The sequence below is a fragment of the Miscanthus floridulus genome, chromosome 3 (genome assembly GCF_019320115.1).
Source record: "Miscanthus floridulus cultivar M001 chromosome 3, ASM1932011v1, whole genome shotgun sequence".
Lineage (NCBI taxonomy): Eukaryota > Viridiplantae > Streptophyta > Magnoliopsida > Poales > Poaceae > Miscanthus > Miscanthus floridulus.
Genome location: NC_089582.1, coordinates 137081834 through 137093843, shown reverse-complemented (window position 1 = coordinate 137093843; position 12010 = coordinate 137081834). Strand labels below are relative to the sequence as shown.

Below are 12010 nucleotides of genomic sequence, written 5' to 3'. Positions count from 1 at the left end.
TTTGAAATAGGGGCAAAAACGCAATATTCGGAAAGGCAAAGTTGTCATCTGTTAACTTTTTTAACACCGTTACCTGCTGTTCACGGAGTAGGGGTAAACGGAGCCTTCGTTTTGGAAAAGCAGGGGTAAAAACACAAAGTGGAAGAAAATAGGGTAAAATCACAATTGAGGTTCAAAATAGGGGCAAGAACGCAATAGCCCCTATATTTAATACTCTATATATATGTCTAAATATTTGATGTGATAGAGTGTAAAGTTTTGATCGAGATGCTCAGAGCCTGTTTAGTTCCCAAATTTTTTTAAGATTTTCCGTCACATCGAATCTTTGGACGCATGCATGAATCATTAAATATAAATAAAAAATAAAACTAATTACATAGTTTAGACGAAATTCACGAGACAAATCTTTTAAGCCTAATTAGACTATAATTAGACACTAATTACTAAATAACAATAAAAATGCTATGATACCATTTCCCAAAAATTTTCGCGAACTAAACCACCCCTCAGCATTCACACAACTCCTGCCCAGGTACTGAATGAAGTCCCGAATGACGAGACTGATCGATGCTCGCAGTCGCAGGCAGGCACCAATCCAGATCAGCGGAGGACCCCACCTCCAAACTGCCGAGCGAAAAATCATCTCCAGTGAAAAATCAACAGCAGCGCCCGCGGCCGCAGGGGCCCGCAGCCATGGACCACCAGAGGGTAGCACTCCCGGCGCCGGCGCCGCTGGACCCACAGTCCCCACCGATCTCGGCGGCGTCACACCCGCTCTTCCTGCCCTCCCCGAACCCGCACCTGTTCCTCAAGCCCAAGACGCTGACCCTCTCCCTCTCGTCCTCCTCCCTCACCTCCATGGCCTCCTCCTCGCCGCACGCCCCCGCCACCGATGCCTGGGAGGTCGTCACCCCCACAAACCAACCAGTCACCCACGTGGACGGCGGGCTTGATGACTGCGCCATCTTCCCGCCGCGGCTCCACGAGGGGCTGGGCCTGGACGGCGAGCCGGAGAAGGTGCTGCCGCTGCCAGCGGCGGCGAAGGAGGAGGGTGAGGACGATGATGAGGAGGAAGAGTGTCTGTGGGGGTGGGGGTGGAGATGGGAGAGGTGCCGCTTGGCGGCGAGGCGCGCTTGGGCGGCCGGGGTCGGGGTCGGGACCGCCCAGGAGCGGGTTCTCGTGCACGGCGTGTGTGGGTGCCCGGCGGTGAGGCCCGCCGTGTGGTCGGCTGTGGTGGCGGCCGCTGTGGTGGGGGCGCTTCTGTACGCCCGTCGGCGGGACAGGAGGGAACGGGACCTGCTCGTCCTTCTCTCCAAGGAGAAAGATAAGGTTTGGATCTGTCCGTAGCCTCTTAATCGTGATGCCAAGCGATGTCAATGTGAATTTGTAGTTAATTAGCTAGTTTCTGTCATGGATGATCCCCTGGACGAACAGCATGGTGAGATGGAAACTAGTTGTTATTGTAGTTCCAAACAAATGTGATTAGTTTCGTTTAGGCTATAGAACAAACAAGATATTTATCTGAAGTTCAATATCGATGTGAAATTCAGAACCTGTTAGAGTGATCTTGCACCATTTGATTTGGGGTGAAGTCGGATTGATCGTATAGAAGGTGTTTGGTTGGTAAATGGCATCATCTGCATTGAACTGTGGCCAGTATGCTTAGTGACATGTGCAGTCACTGCTTGTATGAATGTTTGCTAGTGTTGGATCAAATTCAAACTAAGGGAGAATGTTTATGAATTTTTGAAACAAGAGTAGAGCAATGTCTTACCTTACCAATGCTGCTAGTATATCAGTTGGCATGTGTTCAGAGTGGCGATTGAATGCCGATAATTTAGTTTGATACCTGGTCTGTTTGACCCCATGTATGATCAATCGAACAGATCGACACTTCCAATCAGTCCTCTTCTTGATGTTGGGTTTTATTCCAAGCCCCGTTCGCTTCGCTGAAAAAATGAGCCGAAACACTGTTCCGGCTGATTTGTTGTGAGAGAAAAACACTATTCCGGCTGAAAAAACAAGCTGAAAAAGACGGATTATAAGAGAAGCTGAAAAACACTGTTCTGGCTGATTTGTTGACATTCTCATTAAGATTGGGTTCAGGGAGGCAAATGCCAAACAGTAGAAATATTGCACTACTAGTGTCCTCTGTCTTCCAATATCTCACTAGCTTCAAATAATTCCACTTGAGTTTGTCTTATTTGTTTGATGGTTTTCCCTTTTTCCAACTCTAGCTCCAGCAGCCCTTAATCGAAATCTAATCGAACTCCTCTCCTTCAAATTCATTTGCAATTAAATCACATCCTATTTCACAAAATGTTTCAAGATGGCCACTGTTCTCATATTCCAGAACATATATTGTTGACTGATTAGCAGACTTAAGTTTCTACTGCATCATATTTAGTTTTGGTGGATTCTTGCCAATGTTTTTTTTAACTTTCAAACTGTTGTGCTGGATCCTAAGGGTTAAGGTGACTGTGCCAAATTATTTGGTATTTCCCAGACTAATAATTTTTACCTGTTACTGGTTTATCACCGAGCAATGTCCAGATTAAGGAAGCATATAAGTGCATTAGATCAACATGAATGTTCATGTAATGATTGATATTCCGGTACTCATTGGATTCTTGCTCTTCCTTGTGCAGAGGATAGCACAACTGCTGCATCAAATTGCTTTAATGAGTGACATCAGAAGCGGCAATGAAGCAGTGAAGATCATCAGGAACTCCTAATCATTTTCTCTGTTGAAAGGTTCAGTTGCTATATATGTTGTAGCAAACTGATTGGGTAGTTAGAGAATCAGACTAGTCGGCGTGCAGGATCAATACTTGTAGCTAAATTGTAGTTTAGTTGAATGATCTTCACGGGTCTGATGTTTACGTATAACTAGATGCTGAAACCTGCAAGGTTGCAACCCAGTCTCAAGCAATCAATAATCACCACCTGATCTCTGTTTCTTCTTAAAATATGTGTATAGCTGAATGATTTGGTAAGTCGTAGATATGTAGAAACTGTTGTTGATATGGACAACCCTGGACAATGTTCTGTATATGTAACTTCCATTTATTGCATTTTGTGATTTTGATCATCCACTGAATTCTGATATTTATACGTGGCTTTCTGTTTGCACCGAAGCCCCAGTTATATATTTTTTTTGAATTACAGTTATAGTTGATATCTGGGTCCCTCATTAGACATGAGAACTCAGGTTTCTGTAACATTTTAGCTGAAGTTCAGGAAGCCATACAAAATCCAGGGTTTACCTGTCTGCTTACAACACTTCAAATTATATGGATGGAACTAGAGATCGTTTCTAGTGGCTGGCATGGAACAACTGCAGTAAGATTTTCGGCCTGTTCGCTGGTCGGTTTCTGAGCTGGTTTGGGCTGGTTGGTGCTGGTTTGTTGTGAGAGAAAAACACTGTTGGCTGGCTGGTTTGGGCTGGCTGAAACCAACAAGCGAACATGCTGTTTAACTGGGTTTGGTGAGTTGTTATGCTTGGATCTCTCCTGGGTTTATGAATGTAAGCTGTTTTGGCACAGTGCTCCTGTAAGTTACTGCCCTTTCCGATAGGAGGTGACACTGGCAATACTCAATCTGCTTCAAGCCTCAACTGCGTAATGATGATGGGAATGGTGATAAGCTTTTGCTCTATGATTCTTCGTTCTAAGGGCAACTGACCAAGTGCTCTGTGATTCTTTGCAGGCAATGTCGTCTACTCATCTTTACACCGTCATGTTCTAGGTGAGGTGAAGAACTGCCGATTGCCGAACCTGTTCAGACAAGAATACCAGACCGAGCTACGGTCGCCAACTCAGTCATGGGCTCGTGGCATGGCAAACCGTGCTGGAACCAAACCCGGAACAGGCGCTGTAAAGGTAATGCTCAGGGGTAGGCTTCCGTCCATGCGGACGCCGCTTTTCGGGCCTGCGCGCTAATGGCTCAACAGGCCTGCTTCCTCTCTACGTCTCCCCATTTCTCTCTCAAAAATTATTTCCCACTCTCGTGCTCGCCCATCGCGTGCTGCTGCTGTGCGCTCGCTACTGCCAGCTTCCCCGCCGCGCAGCCCATCCCGCGCCACGGCCCCTTCGTCTCCGCGCCGCGCTCCATCCCCCGTCGCGTCCGCTCTAGCTCGCTGCGCGCCGTGCCCCGCTGCTGCACATCATGCGCCCGTGCCTCGTCCCCATGCACGCCTAGGTGTTGCTGGGGTGCTGCCGACGCTGCCGTTCCTCACCAGAAGGTCGTGGCCGCTGTCGACGCCGTGGCCACCGCGACACGCGACCTCAGAAAAGAGATGTTGCGATGAAAGCACATGTTGTAAGCATAATGTTCCAAGTATTTTATAGGTATGTTGCAATTGTTTCGTATGGATGTTGCATAAGTAGATCGGGGATGTTTCATATGTTGCAATTGTTTTAGAGGCATGTTGCAAGTGTTTTAGAGGTTTGTTCAAAATGTTTTATCTGTTCCAGACGTATGTTGTAAGTGTTCTGAAACATATATGTTTCACACATATGTTGCAACAATATGTTCCAAATGTTTCAGCTGCTTCAGTCTTATGTTGCGGTAAGTGTTTTCATGTTGCAAGTTACAAATATTTTATCTAGATGTTGCATATGTTTCACACATATGTTGTAAGTGTATGTTCCAGATATTTCATCTGTTTCATATGTATGTTGCATCATGAATTTAATATTACACGTGTTTCATGTTATTCGGAGAGTCATGGGGAGTGATGGTGGCACGGCACAAGCGCGGGGAATGGGGCCAGCGGACGGGGCACGTGGTGCGCCGGTGTCCTGCAGACGGGGCGTACTAGGGGCCGGCGGTCGGGGAGCGACGGGTAGGGTGCGCGTGCATGGCAAGGCGAACTAATTGAGTCAGACAGGACAGGCTGCGTGTGCGAGGCGAGTCGCCCGGACGCGCGGACACAACGACGGGGTAGGGTGCGCTTGTGGGGCGGGAAAAATCAACGGATGGGGGTAGGCTGCGCGAGCGTCCGGACGCGCGGGCGCTAGCACTGGGTTGGCATGACGAGCAAGGTTTTTTTTTTTTTCGTCTCAGTGCAGCTGCATAATACCCGGCAACATGCTGTGAACTACTAGGGCACATCAGGCACCAGTGCAGTAAGCCACAGGTGCAAATGAAAATGAAATGACGCGAATGCAAAGTTAACACTCGACAGGACATACGTACACAGATTCACAGGTCATGTTTAGCAACAATATAGGAGTAGCAGTGTAACACAACTGTCTCTCACAAGGTGGCTGGTTTCCAAACCAGTTCACAGCTCAGTCATCGTCATTCAGAGAAGAGGCACCATGTTATCACCATCGATACATCTACCTACTTATTAACAACCGAGAGATGCCTTCTTGCAAAGAAAGACCAATGTAGTTACGCTTTGTTGAGACAGACTACTGGTAGCAGCATAGGAAGATCCACATACCAGCAGCAACGACTTCCTTTTAGAATTTAGTCTCTCTTTAAACCGGGTAGAAACGATGAACAGAAACGAATAAAGTGCATATGTCAATTGGCCTACTTCTGTACAGTACATGCGATTTCGCATGCCCTGGGGGTGATCCTAATCCAGCAGCCCGCCGAATCACACCGGGACCCGTCTTCCTCTGAACCGAGTGATCAGCTGCAAAATTCCAACAGGCAGGAATCAGAGCTGAGAACAAAAGCACGGGGGAACAAAGAATAGCTGACGAATTTATGAGTTCATATGATGACCATACCGAAGTCACAAGTGGGTGGTGGAATATCCAACCGAAGGAGGGGCTCTTTTGCAGGTAAACAGCAGCTGTTGGCCAGAAGCCACTGTGAGGAATTTCAGACACAGTCAGATACGGTGCCCAGATGATTCTATTTCACGATGCTAACAGCTGCCAGGTAGGAGTAGATCATACAAGAACAACAGGAAAGAAACTACCAACCTGAAGAGCGTGATGAAGCCATACGACTCCGCCATCATGCCTAAGGCAGGCCATCCGATGAGGACCAGGAAAAAGCCAAACCCAAAAGAGAGAGAACCCTGCACAGTTTATGAGGCTCATTTGTTAGCTAGAAATACAAATGGAACTGAAACAGCTTGGGTTTTGCAGGGATAGTATCAGGACCTTGTGATTCTTAGGCTTGGTGAAGAATTGCACAGTTGGCTTCAGCCCAATGGTCAGTAAGACGCCTGAAACAAAGAGAATCTGACAACATGACAAACAGCAGTGCTTATCAGTAAACATGAGGCTAGACTGAAGTCAGAATCAATCATGAGGATGAATCATTACATTGCCCATTGCCAGGAATCCCTTGTCAAACAGCATAATGATCCCAAGCAATGAGAAGAGAACTCCAAATCCAGTCAAGCCCAGCCCAATCTCTGTTGGCCAAAAACAGGACACAGACGGTTTAGCAAAAGTTGGGAGAAACTGACGCGTTGTACATTGCAAGTTTGCAACATAAGCACAGCAGAAGGAGCTGAAGTATCACAAACGTCAATAAGAAGGCCAGTTTACTCAATATATTGCATTATGTCAGTAACCATGTTTCTCTATTAATGGATGGTACCTCCTGATCAAGTGATCAGAAACAGAAACCATGTGCCATGTTGCTGAACTACATCTGACAGTTGCTCATCAATGGATGACCAAATATCAACATGCATGACTGAAATTCTTAATCTAAATGCACGTCGGATTCGTAGAGGCAAAACTCGTTTTCTGAGAGGCCTGTTAATTCCCAGAGCATAGTTTTCCTCGTTTAACAGTGGCGAAAAATAGTGTTGCTACTACATCTAACAATCTCTCATCAGTGGCTGACCAACAAACATGATTATATAGCAACAGTTTAGCAAATGTTTTTGAATCTGTCAGATAACAGAGCATAATAAGTAATCTAGATAACTGCATAAGTTGTCACACAGTCAAATAAGGAAGCCAATGTACTGAGCATACTATCGTTTCAACAACAACAAAAAAAAAAAAAACTGAGCATACTGTGTGTTGCTGAATTACATCTGGAGACAATTGATTATTAGTATATGAGCAAACATCAATTTTATTTGCAAATTCTTCCTATGATTATATGCCATAATTCGTAGAGGTAAACTCAATTTTCTGAACTCTAACTGGACTGTAGGCAGTGTGCAGACTGCAGAGACCAGGGAGGCAATGTTAATATTCAGAACATAGCTTTCCTCATTTAATAGTGCCTTTCTGCTAGCACATTGTATTGAATGCATATGCTAAACACTACACGAACACACGCAGATAAACTGAAATGCAGAACATCAGTCAATTTTGGTGAGAATTCTTCACTTTGAAGGAAGACAGGTCAGGTTACATTAAACCCAAGACTAATTGGACCTCAAATCTGTGGTACTAGCAAGTAGATGATCTGGAAGTGAGGCAACCATCCCAATCACCCAATCTCCACCAAATGACTCATGCATAAAAACAGCGCGAAACGGAGAGGCCGCAAACACGGCCGGTCCTTCACCCGCACGAACAACAGACCGAGCGAGAAAGCAAAGCGAGCACGACCAAATCTCCTGCCTCCCAAACAGCTTGCGGGAAAGCGAAAAGTACAAGCAAAAGCGACCTGAATCATCTCACAAACACGCACGCAGCACCAGACGGCCTCACAAACCGCCAGCGAAAGGGAGAGGGAACCGGAGCGGGTGGGCGAGGAGTCGCTTACTCTTGCGGTCGTTCATCTCGAAGGAAACCATCGCGCCGAGTCGCCGACGACCACCCGCAGCGAACCCGCCTAGTACCGGCTACCGCAACCGCAAGCGACCAGCCACCACCTGCAACAGCAGAGTAAACGGAAACAGATGGAGAGTTAGGCGAAACCATGTCGACGTGGCCATAAACGAAGAGCGCGCCATCGAGGGTGTGATGTTTCGATCTCCAGCGCCAGCGCCAGCGATCGGAGCGCGGACGCGAATGCGCGCACCTCTCTCCGAGAACCGCGGATCCGAACGCGCACGAGGGTGAGGACAGGCTGGGCGGTGGCGAGGAGCAGGGGCAGGGGACACGAGAAGCGCGGCTGCGCGGATGAAGTTGAACTGCTGCCCGTGAGACGAGAATGAAATCCCCACGGCCCACGCTGGCGGAAGGGGTTTTATTGAGATGCGTGCGTGCGTCGGTTTGGTCGGCTCGGACGCCGAAGTTTCGATCGGTCGGCCCAGCCGGGTTCTCTCGAGAGCGAAAATCCAACGTTTTGTGCGGTGCGTACGTGGCGCACACGATGACCCACGCGCTCTGATGGAATCCTCCGGGATGGCTGCTTGGTACCTGCCTTGGCACCGAAGAAAGCGCGGGACAAACAAGGCGAAGAGGACCCATTTCTTAGGGCCGAGGGTGATGAGAGCACCTCGCCAGTAGTCTTTGCACACGTGGATGAGCTCTTCCGCTTCGGATTCCTTTATGTTTAGGGAATGTGGCTCGTTTAGATTGCAAGTTTTTTTACTCTCTCCATCACATCAAATCTTTGGACACATGCATGGAGTATTAAATGTAGATAAAAAAAATAACTAATTACATAGTTTGATTGTAAATTACGAGATGAATCTTTTGAGTCTAGTTAGGCCATGATTGGATAATAATTGTCAAATACAAACGAAAGTGCTACAGTGCCAAATACTGATTCCTATACCCAATCTAAACAAGGCCTGGGTATATTTTTGACCATTGTTTGATGATCAAACGATCCACGACATTGCGCAGTCCGCTAGCACCCAGTGACGAAGCTTGAGGATAAACATGGAGCGACCAACAAGAAAATACGCATGGTCTAGGGGTGGCCATTATAAAGCTTTATATTAGCAAAACAAATATAAGTATTGTAGCAACCTTTATATAAAATTGTAAAAATGAGGGGAGGGGGGCAATGGCCCACTATGAGGCCCGCCACTGCTAGCGCCCTCCTTTCTTTTGGGTATCTCTCCGATCACGCCAATGTCTTCAATTCTAGCGGCTCAACCTTCCCTGCTGCCAGAGCCGCCACCCTCCGCCATTGCTCGAGGCTAAACCATCTGCATCTATCACCTCAGCCACCTCCATCATTGAACATTCTAACCATTGTCTTCCACTAAAGGTGAGACTTGAACCATGTCATGCTAGCATGCCCAGTTGTCTCACGCTTCATATCGCTTCGGACTATAATCTTGGGCCGTACCGGTTACTACATGATAAATCTTTGATTCAACATAAGCATAGCCCATGGCATATCAACAAGGTTTCATGTCGTTTCAACCCAAGCATGACCTATTCAAGCCAAGAGATGGAGAAAACTCAAGAAAAAAACGGTGAACCCGATAGTTCGTGTTCGGATACCAATTACTAATATCCGAAAAGAATATGGTTGGCGCTAGTTTTAAAGATCTTCTATAGGAATGCCTGTTCCTTTTTCCCTTTTTGTACTTCCATAACATAATTCGATAGCTCAACGTGAATATGACATAACACCAGGTATGCAGGGGACAACAGAAGGAAAGACCCTCGCTGCTGGACATCAATATTCATACGCCATAGAAAGCTGAAAATCGTATGGCAGATGGTAATGCACATTTCTTCATAAGCAATAACGGTGAAAGAACTCTTAGTATTAACCACTTCGCAACCAGAACAAATTAGCTCGTGAAAACATACACGAGCAACCTTCACATATGCAATGCGAAGGATGCACGGTTGATGTATAACTTAATATCATATCGTGTCCATGAAACAAACATCATCAGTCGCTCGTCACAAGCAATCTCTAATAGATAGACAATAGATAGATATACTAGTAAACATAGGCAGGGGGAAACGATGAATAACATTCCGACGAAATGCCAAAATAACAGCAATTGTCGGTGGATCAAAGCGCGGTCCGACGCCTTACTCCTCTTTTATGGCAGCCTCCTCGGTGGCTGGAGCAGTCGCCGACGAGTCCTCCTCGGGCTCCCCTCGGCGGGCGCCGCCGCCGCAGCGGCGGCGGACCGGGACTTGGCGAGCTCGAGGAGGCGGCGGCTGACCTCCTTGGAGTAGGCCTGGAGCACCTCTATCCCCTCCTCGACGGAGGCCGGGGACTCGGCGGCGACTTGGAGGCGGCGGCGAAGGCCTCGGCCTCGGGCTCCGGGACGGCGCCGTAGCGCTGGGAGAGGACGCTGGGCGCCGCGAGCGTCTGCACGAGGCGGCGCACCACGGTGTCGCGCGTGCGCTGCGACGGCGGCCAGATGCTGAGCGACGGGAGCAGCGCCTCCGTGGCCTTGGCGCCCGCGGTAGCCGCCGGCAGGGCGGCGTCGGCGGATCCCTCGGGGGCGCGGGCTGGCTGCCCTCGGCGGCGGGGTTTGGGGCGTCCTCGGCCATGGCTGCGGGGAAGAGTTTGGAGAGACCTAGAGAGAGAAAAGGGGAGAGATCTGTGGCGTGTTGTCCGGCGGGGGTGAGCGGTGTGGTGTGTGTGCGTGCGTGGCCGTGTGGGGCTGCAGCGAGACTTGCAGGCGGGGTTTTGTTTGGTTCGGCTCACAGCCTCTAGAGAAGATGCTCGGGTGGGCAACAGCACGTGGGTCCGCACGAGCGGCTGGTGGGTTTCTACTGTCGTGGGCTCACTATTGGCTGGAAGCCCGTCCGATTCTGGCCCTCCTTGTGTAACCGGGCTGGGTTGTCATCTTGAGTAATGGGGGAGCCTAGTTGTGTATTGGGCTGGGTTTGTATTTTTCGTTTTTTCGGCCCACATTTTCTACTTTTTTATCCCTTTATATTACGTTTCTCTCGGGTCCTTTGCCCGAGATGTTCTATGACTATGAACTACGGAGCACACTTCCTAGCAGTTCAGAACTATGCTGTGCAACGTTCAGACACATGAGTTTTTCATACTCAAACACAACTGCAGCAACACTTCCATCGAAGTTCGAAGCAACACAAGTTATCCTCACCCTGAAGGGGCATCAGATTCAGCAAAGCAACGTGACAAGACTCAACGATCCAGATTCGCGTGCCCCAAAACAAGTCACAGCTTTGTTAGCGAACGCACGCACGCGGGTGCAAAGCTGACGAGCCGCGGAGACAGCAGCCGAGGCACAGCCGCGGGCACGCACCTGAGTGCAGAGTGCAGACTACTAGAGGCGGTGCACGCAGCCACGCTCTGCCGCCGCTACTGGCCGCGCTCTCTTCGCTTCGGCGTTCGGCTAGACCGCTAGAGCCAAGAGATGCCGTGGAAAAGAAGCGCAGCGCGCATAGGCTTTGGAGCCTCGAGGTCGAGGCCTTTCTCTCGTGTCGTGGAAAGCTGTGTCCCCTGTTTCCGGGCCATTTCACCTTCTCCCATTTTTCTCATCTGCCGCTAACCTCCGATTCCACGCTAACTAACCTCCACACCTAAAAGCATCTCGGAAAGGAGAAAAAGGAAACCTGCAGGACTCCCAATTTGAAACGCTGCCGATGGCCACCTCAGTTTTGTGCAGATTGAATAGTTCTTCGGTCTCTGAACTAAAGATTGGCATAGCATAGCTGATAGGCTGATAGCTTTACATTTGTACCCGACGCACTTCATGCATTTGCGTACCTTCAGCTGCAGCATTTCTGCACTTGCTGATAGCTTTACATGATAGAGCTGGGAAACCTTCAGCTGCAGCATTGCAAATGCTTCAGAGTTTAAGAGGGTTTTGATTTTTTATTCCCATAGTGGCAGTAAAAAGGCTCACTGCAAATGATTGTGTGCCAGCAGCAGCTACCTGCTGGAGTTGCTCTTAGGGCACAAAAAGACCTTTTCAACTTTTGCTTCAGCTTTGACTCATCACTCATGTCCCGTTGTTCTGTTACATTAGGACAGCAGAAGATTCAGAACACACCAGCTCAGCTCCAGTCCTCGCACACTGTCCACTCTTCCGCTCTACTACCCTGCTCCGTCTCCATGCATGGGATGGGCAGTCAAAGAAGGCTTCTCCTCCTCCTGGCTCTCCTCCTACTGACGCTGGTCGCCGGAGAAGGCGACGGTGCACTGTCCGCCGCCGGCACAGACG

The 12010-nt window shown here is 48.7% G+C and overlaps 2 protein-coding genes and 1 pseudogene across 2 annotated transcripts; 1 reads left to right on the top strand and 2 right to left on the bottom strand.

Annotated features, from left to right (window-relative positions):
* The first annotated feature begins 469 nt into the window (after positions 1–469).
* Positions 470–3095, top strand: LOC136547120 (uncharacterized). Its single transcript, XM_066539089.1, has 2 exons — positions 470–1329; positions 2649–3095. The coding sequence occupies exons 1-2, from the start codon at positions 568–570 to the stop codon at positions 2733–2735; spliced, it is 849 nt and encodes a 282-aa protein (XP_066395186.1). The 5' UTR covers positions 470–567; the 3' UTR covers positions 2736–3095.
* A 381-nt stretch (positions 3096–3476) lies between these two features.
* LOC136547119 (vesicle transport protein GOT1-like) lies at positions 3477–8273 on the bottom strand. Its single transcript, XM_066539088.1, has 7 exons — positions 7963–8273; positions 7705–7813; positions 6294–6385; positions 6129–6209; positions 5946–6043; positions 5748–5829; positions 3477–5650 (listed from the first exon to the last, which is right to left on the bottom strand). Exons 2-7 carry the CDS (start codon positions 7733–7735, stop codon positions 5612–5614), a joined length of 423 nt encoding a protein of 140 aa, XP_066395185.1. The 5' UTR covers positions 7736–7813; positions 7963–8273; the 3' UTR covers positions 3477–5611.
* A 1325-nt stretch (positions 8274–9598) lies between these two features.
* Positions 9599–10491, bottom strand: LOC136547118 (MFP1 attachment factor 1-like; annotated as a pseudogene).
* Between the last annotated feature and the right edge of the window lie 1519 nt (positions 10492–12010).